Here is a 12,615-nt window from a genome sequence, read left to right as displayed (position 1 = left end):
GACCTCTAGCGTGGTCATTTCACACTGTCTTCACTAGATTTTTACTGTGTGAACATTCAGTGGCGTTACAGGCGATTACTGGTCTAAGGTATAATTACCAGTCAGTCTATTGTCCATTTGATTTTACATAATCATGAACAAGAGGCACGCGGATCGCCATATGTACCACCATGATCTTTTTTTTAACCTCATTAATATGCAAACGTATGCAGCAAGTAACACCAATATCTAATCAGATCATATACTCCCTAAGCCAATTAGCTCATTAATCAGCAAAGACTATTATACCAACACATTTGTATTGCCTACTGCATATCTAGCATCAATTTGAACTTGTTAGCTTAAAAGTGTTTAGGTTTTACAGCAGCTCCTGGGAAATCAGTGCTCCCTTATTAATATGCAAAGTTTATGTAGCAAGGTTCAACAAAATGTAATGGTGGAAGTTTCTATATGTACTGTGTTCACATGTCGGCATGACAACATAATGTCCCGCGTACATTGTACCTTGATGGTACACAGTAGCATGACCCTGTAGTCTTTAGGCCAGCCTGATAATCCGACTGAACTGCCATTTTGCTTTCACTTCTTTTATTTGAATAACTGGAGAGAAAAGAAAAAAAAAAACATCAGAGAAGTGGGCAGTGATTCAGAGTTCTGGTTCAAGGCTATCAGCTGGCAGGAGCGCTGTGTTCTTCCTCCACACAGTCTGGGTTCCAGACTGGGTCATTGACACCAGCAACCAGCAACCAGTCAAATGTGAAGCTATGGCTGGTAAATTTGTCGATTTCGCCGACCACTCTGGCAGCTAAAAAAAACGACATTTGCATTATCTTGCAGTATCAAAACATAACAGTCAGTTTTCAAGTGTTAAAGAGACAAAAAGGTACATGAAGACGTTGAAAGTTGCAGCTAGAGAACAGCACTGGATGTCCCTCGCGCAAAGAAAGAGGCTCCCTTATCATGGACCTTGTACTGAAAGAGTTTCTTCTGTGTGGTCTGCCCATCACCTTGTCTCCTCCTCCAACACACTTCCACCTGAAAACAAAGGGATACTGTAGGTTTACTTACACTTTCACTGAAAGATACTCAGCATTTCATTATGTTTGTCTCAGTATGTTATTTACATTTAACCTTTTGTACACCTTGTGCCATGTGTACTGTAACCACTACTTTAAGTTACTCATAAAAGTTACTTAATTTAGATATAAATACTTCTTTGATCAAAATGGTCATAATAGGAGTTGACCTCAGCAAAATCTGTTATTATACTACAGTGGTGTAACAGGCCTACATTTTATGATTAGGATGAACTGAGAAACACTGAAATGCATATTTTTTCAATAAGTGTTCAAACTCTGCAAGTACATCCGAAACGACTAGCCATATAATCTATTACTCGATAGACGGAAAATTACTCTGCAACAATTTTGATAAGTAACTGCAGAAAATGAATCGTTTCCAGCTTCTCAAATTTGAATATTTGCCCGTTTTCGTAGTCCTCCATGATAGTAAACAGAGTAAATTTAGGTTTGAACTGTTAATCTATAAAACAAACACTTTGATTATGTCAATTTCAGCTGCGGGAAAATTGTGGACGGACATTCTGTAGACCAAAAGATTAACTGACAAAATAACTGGCAGATTAATCAATAATAAAAATATTCGTTAGTCGCACCCTTATTTTCAGTTATATACAATATGCAAGCATATGGTAATTTTTATGCCCAAAAAAGTCCAGATTGGGTCTTTATAGTACTTGGACTATTGGCACATCTACTGTATGCGGTGTTAGAAAATTTATGTTCATTTAGAATCAAAAACACTGTATGAACACACACACACACACACACACACACACACACACACACACACACACACACACACACACAAACACACACCTGTCCGTGTATGTCCCTACAGTAGCCAGTTGGGAGACCCTGTACATGAAGAGTGAGGCTACACTGGTGGCTCAGGCCCTTCAGGAGTCGCTCTGAGCCTTCATCATCTCCGTCGTCCTCCTCTTCCTCCCCAACACAGCGTACCAGCATCACCATGTTGCCCTGCAGTCCCAGTCAAAGTCATAGTGATAAGGGACAGAATTTTTATGCCAGTTGTTCACTGTTAATTTGATCCTAACCTCCTTATGGACAACACTGCAAGCCAGGTCCCAGTAGAAATTATTTCTTGTATATACAGTAAATACAATTTTTGTCTACTACTCTTTTACAACAAATTGTCAAAACGTCTCACTGATTTTTGCTACGTTTTTCTAACAGGATATCTCTTTTAGTTGTGTATGTAAGCAGGAGTTTAATAAAAAGATGAATGTAGGAAGAAAATGTGTGAGCTCTCGCCCTATATACATATGTGAATTCAATGCACTTTTGCTCCTGGCTGGTAGCAATCTAAAGGATTTCAAGAGGCTTAACCATTAACATTTGAGATTATCAGTGGCATGTTGACTTAAAGAGGTATATATCATGTAAAACACTTTAAACAAAAGCTATTTCAGGATGGTGGAGAGATTTTGGCCATGTAAGTTGCAGTTTTAATTTTACATGGTTCAAAAAACGCCAAACAATAACGCTCCGACAGCAAGAATCTAACCTGTAGCTGGGAGCAGACTGTGGCTCGGCAGTAGTGGCTGAAGTCCAACACGGCTCCAGCGCTCACCCCCAGACTCAGCAGCACACTGAGGTCATCCACCAGCAACACCGGGGGTCCCCACTCCTCTGTCCCTTCCTCCTCGCCGCCAGAACTTCTAACACTGGACCGGACAAACTCGTACAAACGCCGTAGGCCGACTGTAGGATCCCTGAAGGTGGAGACATGAGGGAGGTGGAGAAAACAAGAAACATGCAACAAGGTGTCAGACTGGTTAAAAAAAAGTGTTGTGTTGTTTATTATAGGGTTCTTACACACATGTGGAAGTCTAGAAATGATGAGGCAAAATTGCACAAAAACCCAGGAATAGTGCTGAAATATATCATTGGTGGATTGGTAATACAACAATATTAATGACAGATGTTAAAGTGTAGTGATAACAAACTGATAGCATGATGATAAAGATATGTAAATGTAAAACAAAAACAAAGGGGGTAAATGAAACCATATGACAAGTTAGATCATATAATAAAAAGAAAAGTGATTTTGATTTTTTTTTCATTTATTTTACCTGAGGAAGTCCATGGCATGACTTCCTCTGTTGGCTTCTTGAGGAATCAAAACAGACAATGACTCCTTCAGTCCCTCAAGAAATATCAGCTGACCTTTCTCCTTCGCTTGTGCCAGACTTACACCCTGAGAACACACAGCGCACACACAGATCTTAAAAATATACAGTTTCAGCCATCATTCAATGCAAGTAAAGACAAAAGGTATCACTGAGGTAGGCACTTTAGTGTTTGACTGAATGCAATAGAACCTATTGCAGTGACTCAAACCAATATTTTTTTCATGTGATACTGTGGGGCCCTTACGGGGGAGACCACTTCCCCCTCTCACACTTTTGGACCCCACTGTAGTGTCAAAATCAAATAAAGGCCAGTAAAAAATATATGTATTTTTAACCAAACGCTGATGGAATATACATGAATTCTGAGTAGCCAGCATTAGAAGCAAGAACCCAACAATGAAAAATCCCCGGTGGTATTGCTGTGACCCAAAAAAATACCAAAAATGACCTAGTTTTACAAAATCTACTGGAAAAGAAATAACAACTAAGGATGGAAGTAGAGGGGATTATGCACAACACATTCAGGCGAATGACACCTAAATGAAACGACTCATCTTTGACTTTGTCCATCGTTGGGTCTTCAAATAACACCATCCTTTGTGTATACGGAAAAGAAATCCAGTGGAGACTCACCAGTCTCTGACTGACTGCGCTGTAGTGACTGAAGGACTGGACCAGGCCCAGGAAACACACTTTGCAGCGGGCTGAAACGGGAAAGACAAGGACACCAGCTGCCCGGTCACGGACCTGAATGAAGGGAAACGTTTCCCCCTATTTCGTCGACCCGCTGACGGGTGTTCGCAACTCACCTCGTAGGTAGAACGAGAGGAAGTGGTGAATGAGGAAAGAGGCGTCACTCCGTCTATCTGACACCAAGATAAATTCCCCCTGTAGGTTCAGACAAGGTTACAAACATGATGAGGGGAAATAAGGATGGCACCGTTTACAATTTGCAGGCTCCACAGCTGCTGCAGCACACGCAACGGGAGCTCACACGTATTAACGTTAGCACACGGGGCAGTGGGTCGTGTCTTAATGGAGCAAACGTGTACTGTCACGGTGCATATCTCCACGCCGGTTGAATTAAAAATGTCAAATCATTACCCGTGTGAAGCTGTCGGGAGTGGTGCTCAGGATGCTGTTGAGCTCTGTATACATGGCTAACCTGACTGTAGAGAACGGGAGAGCTAAACAGTTTACAAGTGAAAACGACGGCGTGAGAATTGGAGTCGCCAGGAGGCTTTACTCTAAAAGTTTGTATTGTGAATTCATGGGTATAACTCTAACACAAGATACGCGGAGATATTCTACTTTAACAGTAGTCTGACAGCTTTTTTTTTATCTGCTAGCTGTTGTGCTAACGTCAGGGTAGCATGCTACAAACGAAGAGTGGAAATCAAACAGGAGGTCTTACTCTGGGGCGTCCGATCACGGGCTAGCCGTTAGCAACGGCTCGCTGCCACATTTTGATCCCGCGCTCCACAAACATTTGTGCGAATTTTATTTGCACCTAAGTCTTAGGACGAAATTATAGGTTGTCATGCGGTTTTGTTTTGGGTTTTTTTTTTTGTTTTTTTTTGGGGAGAAAACCAAACCAACTCAGGTCTGCCACCAAAACGGTATCCATGGCGACGGGTAACGGCATCGAAATAGACGATCTTTGCTGGCGCGTGGCGACTTGCTCGTCGCGCCCCGATCCTCGTTGCGCCGCAGACAGCGCCTCCTGCTGGGCAGCGCTGCGTCAGCGGGTTTGCAGACGCGAGGGCCCGGCGACAGCGGTAGCACTGTGGTAGCGGCGGCCTTATTAGTTTCAGCAGTGTCAGGCCAAGTGGCAGTCACCTTCAGGGCGTCGGGGGGAAAACAAAAATGACGGTAAACACACGATTTTTATCGCTGCGGTGTCAAATGGTACCGTAGGGATGCCGAACTAGACGCTCTACGCCCTACGCCGCCCCCCCAATCCATCAGATTCTTGTTTGAATCAATACATTTTTAGCGTCAAAACGTGACCCGGGAAGGATCTAACGGGCGTTTTTGTTTTTTTACGACACCAAAATGATAAAACGTCAAAAATGTGCTCCTACATATTTTCAGGTTACTTCTGTAGTCATCTACACCATCAGACTACCTGCTGCTCTGCATGTCACCCTGCTCTATAATACACCACAATTAATTAGCCGGTACGCTGAGGTGTTCGCGCAGGAAATCTCATCTCGTGTCGGGGGAACTTGTCTAATAAAGACCTCCGCGGAAGGGGCGGCGTTGATGCCCCCCTTTTGTGCTCCCTCTGTGCGAAACGGCCTCCTGCTCAACGTATGATACGTGCAAGTGGATTTAGTTTTGAGGAAACAGCCCTAACAAATCGTAAAAAATCATACTTACATTTAAAAAAAGAAAGAAAAAAAAAAAGGGGGGCATGTGTCCGTGTCTTTTTAGCACAAGAGAACCTGCAGAACTCTAATTTATGGCTCCAGCATGTTCCTGCAGCTCCATTTTTGTTTAACCTGATTTGAATTACATGGCATTACAAAAACAACATGTAGTTTTGGTTTTGAGTTGAACTTTTAGATATTCAACAAAGGAATATTTACCGGGGAATAGTTTGGAACCATCAATCTTGGTTGTAGATCTTCACGACTCTTCTTTCTGTACAGAAATACAAGAATATAGGGTTTTTGTTTTTGTCCCCCCCCCACAGTGGAATCAGCATCAAGTCATAACTTAGCAGAAGATGCTATTTATGAAGACACACTTATCAGGACGAAGCAGCGGTTTCTTTCCCTTCTTTTCCTGATTTTCTGTTCCAATTCCCAAACATCGGTAACAAATACAGGTTGTATTTTTTTTCGGTTTTTTTTGTTTTTTTTAAAGTCTATAATACAGATTATTTTTATCCAGAACTCTCGATGGTTATTTGAGAGGGGAAACGGTGACATCAAACAAATGATCTGTCCCGCTCACCATCCCAAATGCAGCCACGTAGACACCTGTTGTCATGTACATACTTCATCACCCGCATTCTAAGGTCAGCGCCAACAAAATGTGTGGCGTCTCGGCATTAAATAGAGAAGCACAAGTCTTGCGTGCGAATTGTTTTGAATTTTTTCTCAAGTGTTCAGTCTGCTTCGTGTAAGTCATCCATCTTACACTCATGGTTCCAGCAGAAACGCTGACTGAAACACAAGTAAAATGGGAGATGGAAGATTAGCATCTGATCACTGTTTGAATCAGCAGATGGCAGTGTGTAGCTCTCAAAGATGGGATTTTTTTTTTTTTTTTTCCCCCCCAGACCTCAACACTGTAAATGCAATGAATCTGGTTTTTGTTGAGTCTTTAAACATGTCTCATATCACCTTCCTGATGCTGCACCTTCTCCGTAAGGTCTCTGGTGCAAGTGCGGCTTAGGTCCCGTGTTGGAACAGTGGCTTCTGACTAAATCCTCCCCGTCTCCACTGTTTCCGTGCTACAGCAGGTGCAGTAGTCGAGTCACATAACACTGCAGAAATTCAGACCGAGATATGAACCCGTGCAAATTTACCTTTGTCACACCAAAAGCTAGGTTATTAGAGACTGCGTTGACTCTTAGTTGTGGATTTCAGTCGTATAAATAAAAACTGCATTGCTTTATTTTTCTGACCACTTGGGGCCGGATTAGTGCATCTTTACAAATAGGAATTATAAAGCCATTGCATTTTAACAATGTCAGCATCAAAGCAGTTAAAGCAAGGTCCCTTCAGTGGTTGTGGTCCGACGTATGTTTTCACCACCCGTGTCTATGTATCGGCCTGTAACTCAACAATCGGCTGCGTGCAAAACAGGGCCGCGCTGAAAAGGCGTACGGGATTATTAACTGCAAGTTCTTCTTAGATCAGAGAGCTGAGTGATAAGTCGTCGAAACCGGGACTAGAACTGAACTAGAACCCTGCAAAGTCTGTCTCTGACAGAGAGAGAGAGCGAGAGAAAAAAAAAAAAGGGGCAGGGATCAATAAAGTATCGCACAAGTTATATCCTACACGACGACACTGACGGCATTGTATGCTCCTGAGTCAGACATGAGCGAGCTGAATGTGCCGCGATCAGAGCGCAAACACTGTGTCATGTGAGATGAGTAGTACAGAACAGTCCACTCAGCGCTCATTGACTCGCCGTTTGGCAAACCGCCTGCTTGCTCTGGTATAAGTGATGGCACAGATGCACAAATATCATATAAATAAACACCCACCCCCCAGCCCGCTCCTGCATCTGTGAAGGCTGTCGGCAGCCTTTGTGGTAGGAGACTCTCCCTTGACCAAAAGATCACAGGTCTGATTCCCACAGTCCCTGACGTGTTCCTGAGTAAGACACTGAGGTTCAACACTGTCACAATACAGTGTGGCGTAATAACGCTGCAAACAAGCGAAAAGGGGACTTTATTTTCTTGACATACACATACATTTTTTCTTAAGTTTTATACAGATAGACTTTTTCATATTATTGCTCAATATATGTTGCTTTTTGATCAATGTTTGAAATCATATTTTAAATCATTTATTAGTCCTTTCCCTTTTTTTTTAAAATTCCTGTTACCTGATCTTTATTTTTACCGTTTTATTTGTCACCATCTGTAAATCACTTTGTAATCGCTGGTTTAGATAAGTGTTATATAAATCAGCTTTACCATTATTATTGTTAGAACAACTCAATCAATACCTTAAAAATTGATTTTTTTTAAAAAATCGGCAAAAACATTATTTTCCTGTGTTTTTTTTAACACACGTTACCGTTAATCACTGGAACTAACAGCTTAACATTGGTGTTTATGTCATTGGGCTCATGTAGGCTCAGAATATCAACATAAAATACAATAAATAAATAAAAACCTCGATATTATGCTCCAGCTTCTTGTTTCAACCTGAGATACATGTGATGAACTCTGGGAACAAAACCCCATAAAAAAAACTCTTGAGAATTTTAGGTTCCCTGAAGAAGAGCGACAAAACACAACATATACATCCACGGAACCGTTTTCAAGATGACAGCCGGGACAGTGAGATGTAGGGGGGAGCAGCTCGTCAGGGGGTGTAGGGGCTCAGAGTCCACGGTTCGGACCCCTGAGGCTCTAAGATCATGGAGGCAGGCAGCGAGTGAGTACTGATAGGGCTGCAGACGGAGCAAGGGGGAGATGGAGGGTACATGTCGTCCTCCCACCGCAGGACTCGGCCCTTGGCTCTGCCGGGGCCGTTGACAGTCTTAGCACGGGGCCCGTTGGGGATTCGGGGCTTGGTTTTGGGCACCCGGTAGAGATAGACGTCGTAGTGGGCAAAGGGACTTCCGGAAGGCTTCCGCTTAGTCCTCTTGGCGAGGTGGAGCTCCAAGTCGATGGTCACCTTACAGTGAAGGAACAGAGTGATTATTCACATTCGCATGCACGAGTCAACCCAAAGAGACATAAATAAACACACACGAAAGACGTACAAATCAATGCCTATTGCCCAACGGATTCAAAAACACCTACTGTAGCTACAGAAAGTACTTGTTCTTGTTCCTGTGTCAAAAATGCTGTTGTGCAGCCCCGACTGAGCTGCTCTGTACATTGTGCTTGTGCCCTGTTCAGCAGGCTGCACTACTACTCCGCTATAATTTGCCTTGAAACCAAGGGTGTACAACCAGAGCTGTCTGTCATCAGGCTTGCCGTGTGGTCAATTAGGTTTTTATAATTTGATTAAACGCAAATTTATTTAAGAGTATGCTCCATTTTCACTATGCAGGACCATAGACCGTATTTAGCCGACACACTGGGATGTTAGCGCTTTCAGGGGGCCAGGCCCCGGGGGGCTGGGGTCCTGGGACAGTTGGCCACTTTGCTGCAGGTGTAAGAGGGCAACTTCGGGAAAGATCACGACAGCAGTTAAACCAACAGTCTAAAGCAGTGCGTAAAGTATATTAAACTGCATGTAACCATCACAACTGCTCCGTGCTACATTATCAGTTAACTGTCCGTGGTGGGAAAGACCCAACTTTGGCTACGAACAAACTTTGAAAAGATTAAGTGTCTCTACAGCCACGATAGCAACACAGCACGCTTAGAGCTAAAAGCCAGCGACAATGGTGTAACGCTGGTATAATGTCTACGATGTTCACAATCTTCGTTTAGTCTATAAAAAAATGTAGTGTACAATGCACAGAGGAGGCCGATGGGAATGTCATTAGTTTTCCAGGTATTTGGTCATGAACCAAAGTATTTGACGAATTCCATTAATGACCCGTTGATGGCGCTAAAGCAAATGTCGAGGGGATCACCAAAGTCACTAGATCACTTGGCCTGGGAACCATGAACGTCTGTAACAAGTTTTATGCCGATTCATTGAGTAGATGTCGAGATATTTCACTGGATGAGGGTAAACTTGGAAAACAAATAAAAAAGTCAGTGGATCACCAACGTCAGTAGCCTCAGCCAACCAAGTCATGAGGATACATCCTCTGGGGTCCAAGGATTCCCGAACAAAATTGAAAGGAAATTGATGCGATGGTTGTTATCTGGACCGAAGGCCGGCCCGCTAGCACGGCTAAAAAAGAGCCAACCGGAGAGACGTAAACGTGCATCAACAGGAAAAACTCGAAGGAGAAGACAACATTCCCAGCGACACTTTTTGACCGGCAGGTGATCACGTCTGGCACGGCTGGATGAAGCAGCTTCACCCACCCACAAACGGAGCCCAAGGAAACACTACGTCACTGACCGCAACGACAACAACGAAGCAACACGCCAAGACTCTATTTCACTCATGGGGCCTCATCATCATGATCAGACTCCGGTCTCTGCCGAAGCCAACAGTTGGGTCGCGTCACTCCCAGCCGTCTGAAGTCGCTGCCATCGCACTGCCCTGCTGCCAGGCCAGTCACTCATTCACATGTAGGGCAGGACATGGGAGTTAGGTGGTGGTGGGGGGGGGGTTGCTACTCTGCTTTTGGCTGGTAATGTATCGCCAGATTTCCATCAGAAAAGAAGCCAAAGGGTCCCGTTCTGATCAGCTGCATTCCTCAGAGCCTCATTAGAAAACTAGATGGTGCCAGAACGATTCATTTAGTCCCCCCCCCCCACCTCGCTTCTCTCTTCTTTCCTTTTGGTTTCAATCCCTTCTTTTCAGGCGGCTTTGTAAGACACACTGTGGGCTTGTGTGCGTGCATGCGTGTAAATCTAAATTAAGAGCACTAGTGCTGTGTTCTCCGTGTGCACACGTATGTGTCATTGAGCGTTCTGGGTTTTTTTTTTTTGTGTATGCGTATCTGTGTGTGTGTGTGTGTGTGTTCTTTTGTGCATGCTTGTCAATCCATGTGTGTAGATTTTTGTGTTCATCCAAGCATTTCCACGTGTGTGTTTTTGCACACACAAATGCGTTGCACTTGCGTGCGCATGCCTCCATCATGAACCACTGTGTGTGTGCGCCTGCATCGGCCAATCACAGCAGCTCCTTGAGGATCCCAACACCATCATTCCACCGCATCGTCGGCCAATCACAGGCTGCTGATGAATCCCAAGTCCCAGCAGGTTTGTCTTGGAACAGCAGAGAGAAAAAGAGATAAAGAAAATCTTGACTCGCCCTCACATGTTCTCCGTTTTCCAGTTCTTTCCTTGCACCCCTTCTTATACCCCCACTAGCCTCCACAAACACTTTATACCCCATAGAGCACTTTCATTTTGTGTAGTATAATTTGGAGGGTTTTGTATTTTACTGCTTGTACTCTACCTGAGTATTTTGTGCCACTTTCTACACCTACTACTCTAGATTCTGAAGGGAAATATTGTACTTTTTCCTCCACTACATTTGTCCGACATTCACAGTTAGAAGATACTCTGCAGATTATTATTTTACGTTCAAACCTTAATCGATTAAAACATGATGCTGGTGACGTTACAGATTAAACCAGCGGAAACCCCAACCTCTCAGTTTTATCCTGAGGTCACGAGATGTTAAACGGGATAGAAAAGAAGAAAACACATCATGTTTCTGGCTTGTCGTGAAATACTCCATAGTTTTACCTCCTCGGGTCTCTAACACTTGTTCATAATAATCAAATGAAACAAACGTTTTCTAGACATATTCAACCTGTGACAAAGGGCCACAAATAAAGTAGACACTACTTCACACGTCAAAAAGGTTGGGAACCACTAAATTTCTGTGCATAATGTGTTAATTCTTTGAATTTTTAATCAGTCAAATGCATTAGGATTAATAAAGCAATAATGTGAGGCCTATTATGCAAAATATGTACCAACTTTTGATATTTAAGTACGTTTTGCTGCTAATGCTTCTGTGTTTTTGCTCAAACCTGCAATAACAGATTTTTTTCTGGCCCTTTGGGAGCAGCAGGAACAAGTTGCGAAAACAACGCTGATACATCATTAGGGAGCAACTTTAGCATTCGTGTGCAGTCACGTTTCTGGCCCCCCGTCAAATGTAAATCCAATGTTCACTCTCTTTTAGCTGGCCGCTGCTGTTGCGGTCCCCACCTACTCTCCAGCTAGTAGGAAAATGTCTGGCTCGTAAGCTGCTAAATGCTCCTCCGTGTCGACCAGCTAGTTGCTAACTTTGCACGTTTGCCATTCGGTGCTGGCCTGGGCAGTAGGTTTTAGCACTAGTGCAGTGGGATTGAATGATTCTTCTGCATCAAAAGAGCTGCCTGACGTGGCCGAAAACAACGCTGTTGAGACCGATGAGAGGGAACCAAAACAATTAGCTGAGATACGCCATACTGTGTAAAACTCAGGACGTGAGGAGAGTCTTGCGATAGCTGCCCGCTGGTCCAGCACTACAAGCAACCCCTGTCACGTCCACATAGCTGTGATCCACCGTTAACGCAGAAATACTGATTATCGTAACATTTCGATTTTCTGCTGCTACAAAGACAAGAAAACCCAAATCTGACCCGACGTGAGCGCTGTGTGTGTATGTGTGTGTGTTTGTGTGTGTGTATGCATGTGCTATGAAACAACTGCAAGTGGCAGCTGGAGAGCTGTATGGGAGGATCAGGGTCATCTGATGAGATCACAGGGTGTAACACAGTGTAATGTTGAACCTAATATTGGATCATTTTCCTCAATAAACAAATGAGCAAATGTAATATTTCTCTTATCTCATTTCTTTACTCATACCCATTACTTTGATTGGCTTCTCTTTATCTACTTTGAGGACTTGTGTGAAAATCTGATGATGCTTTAGGTCATAATTATCCAGACATACAGAAAATTCTGAAGGGTTCACAAACTTTCAAGCACCAGTGCAGATGACAGCAAAGCTTCATAAGAGTCACTTAATCTGCCTTGTCTATCCATCCGCCTGTGTGTGTGTGTGTGTGTGTGTGTGTGTGTGTGTGTGTGTGTGTGTGTGTGTGTGTGTGTA

At 43.4% G+C, this 12,615-nt stretch overlaps 1 protein-coding gene across 3 annotated transcripts; it reads right to left on the bottom strand.

Annotated features, from left to right (window-relative positions):
- Positions 1 to 615: 615 nt before the first annotated feature.
- On the bottom strand, positions 616 to 4,621 carry elp6 (elongator acetyltransferase complex subunit 6). 3 transcript variants are annotated; one of them, XM_040118099.1, is made up of 8 exons: positions 4,340 to 4,621; positions 4,045 to 4,123; positions 3,869 to 3,939; positions 3,176 to 3,300; positions 2,608 to 2,815; positions 1,899 to 2,060; positions 1,008 to 1,035; positions 616 to 805 (listed from the first exon to the last, which is right to left on the bottom strand). In XM_040118099.1, exons 1-8 carry the CDS (start codon positions 4,391 to 4,393, stop codon positions 669 to 671), a joined length of 864 nt encoding a protein of 287 aa, XP_039974033.1. In that variant the 5' UTR covers positions 4,394 to 4,621; the 3' UTR covers positions 616 to 668. The 3 variants fall into 3 exon arrangements, with proteins under 3 accessions (XP_039974033.1, XP_039974034.1, XP_039974035.1); XM_040118101.1 differs by having other exon boundaries at positions 696 to 805; positions 888 to 1,035; XM_040118100.1 differs by having other exon boundaries at positions 689 to 1,035.
- Between the last annotated feature and the right edge of the window lie 7,994 nt (positions 4,622 to 12,615).

Source organism: Xiphias gladius, chromosome 22, assembly GCF_016859285.1.
Source record: "Xiphias gladius isolate SHS-SW01 ecotype Sanya breed wild chromosome 22, ASM1685928v1, whole genome shotgun sequence".
Taxonomy (NCBI): Eukaryota; Metazoa; Chordata; class Actinopteri; order Istiophoriformes; family Xiphiidae; genus Xiphias; species Xiphias gladius.
The sequence above is the reverse complement of the archived record's forward strand: the minus strand, read 5'-3'. Positions and strand labels throughout refer to the sequence as shown.

Excerpts from the sequence above, each read along its gene's own strand:
- elp6 (XM_040118099.1), bottom strand. The coding sequence starts at position 4,393 with ATGTATACAGAGCTCAACAGCATCCTGAGCACCACTCCCGACAGCTTC. Across the intron at positions 3,940-4,044 it reads CCTCTCGTTCTACCTACGAG|CCCGCTGCAAAGTGTGTTTC; the intron begins GTGAGTTGCGAA and ends TTCCCGTTTCAG. Across the intron at positions 1,036-1,898 it reads GTAGGGACATACACGGACAG|GTGGAAGTGTGTTGGAGGAG; the intron begins GTGTGTGTTTGT and ends CTTTGTTTTCAG.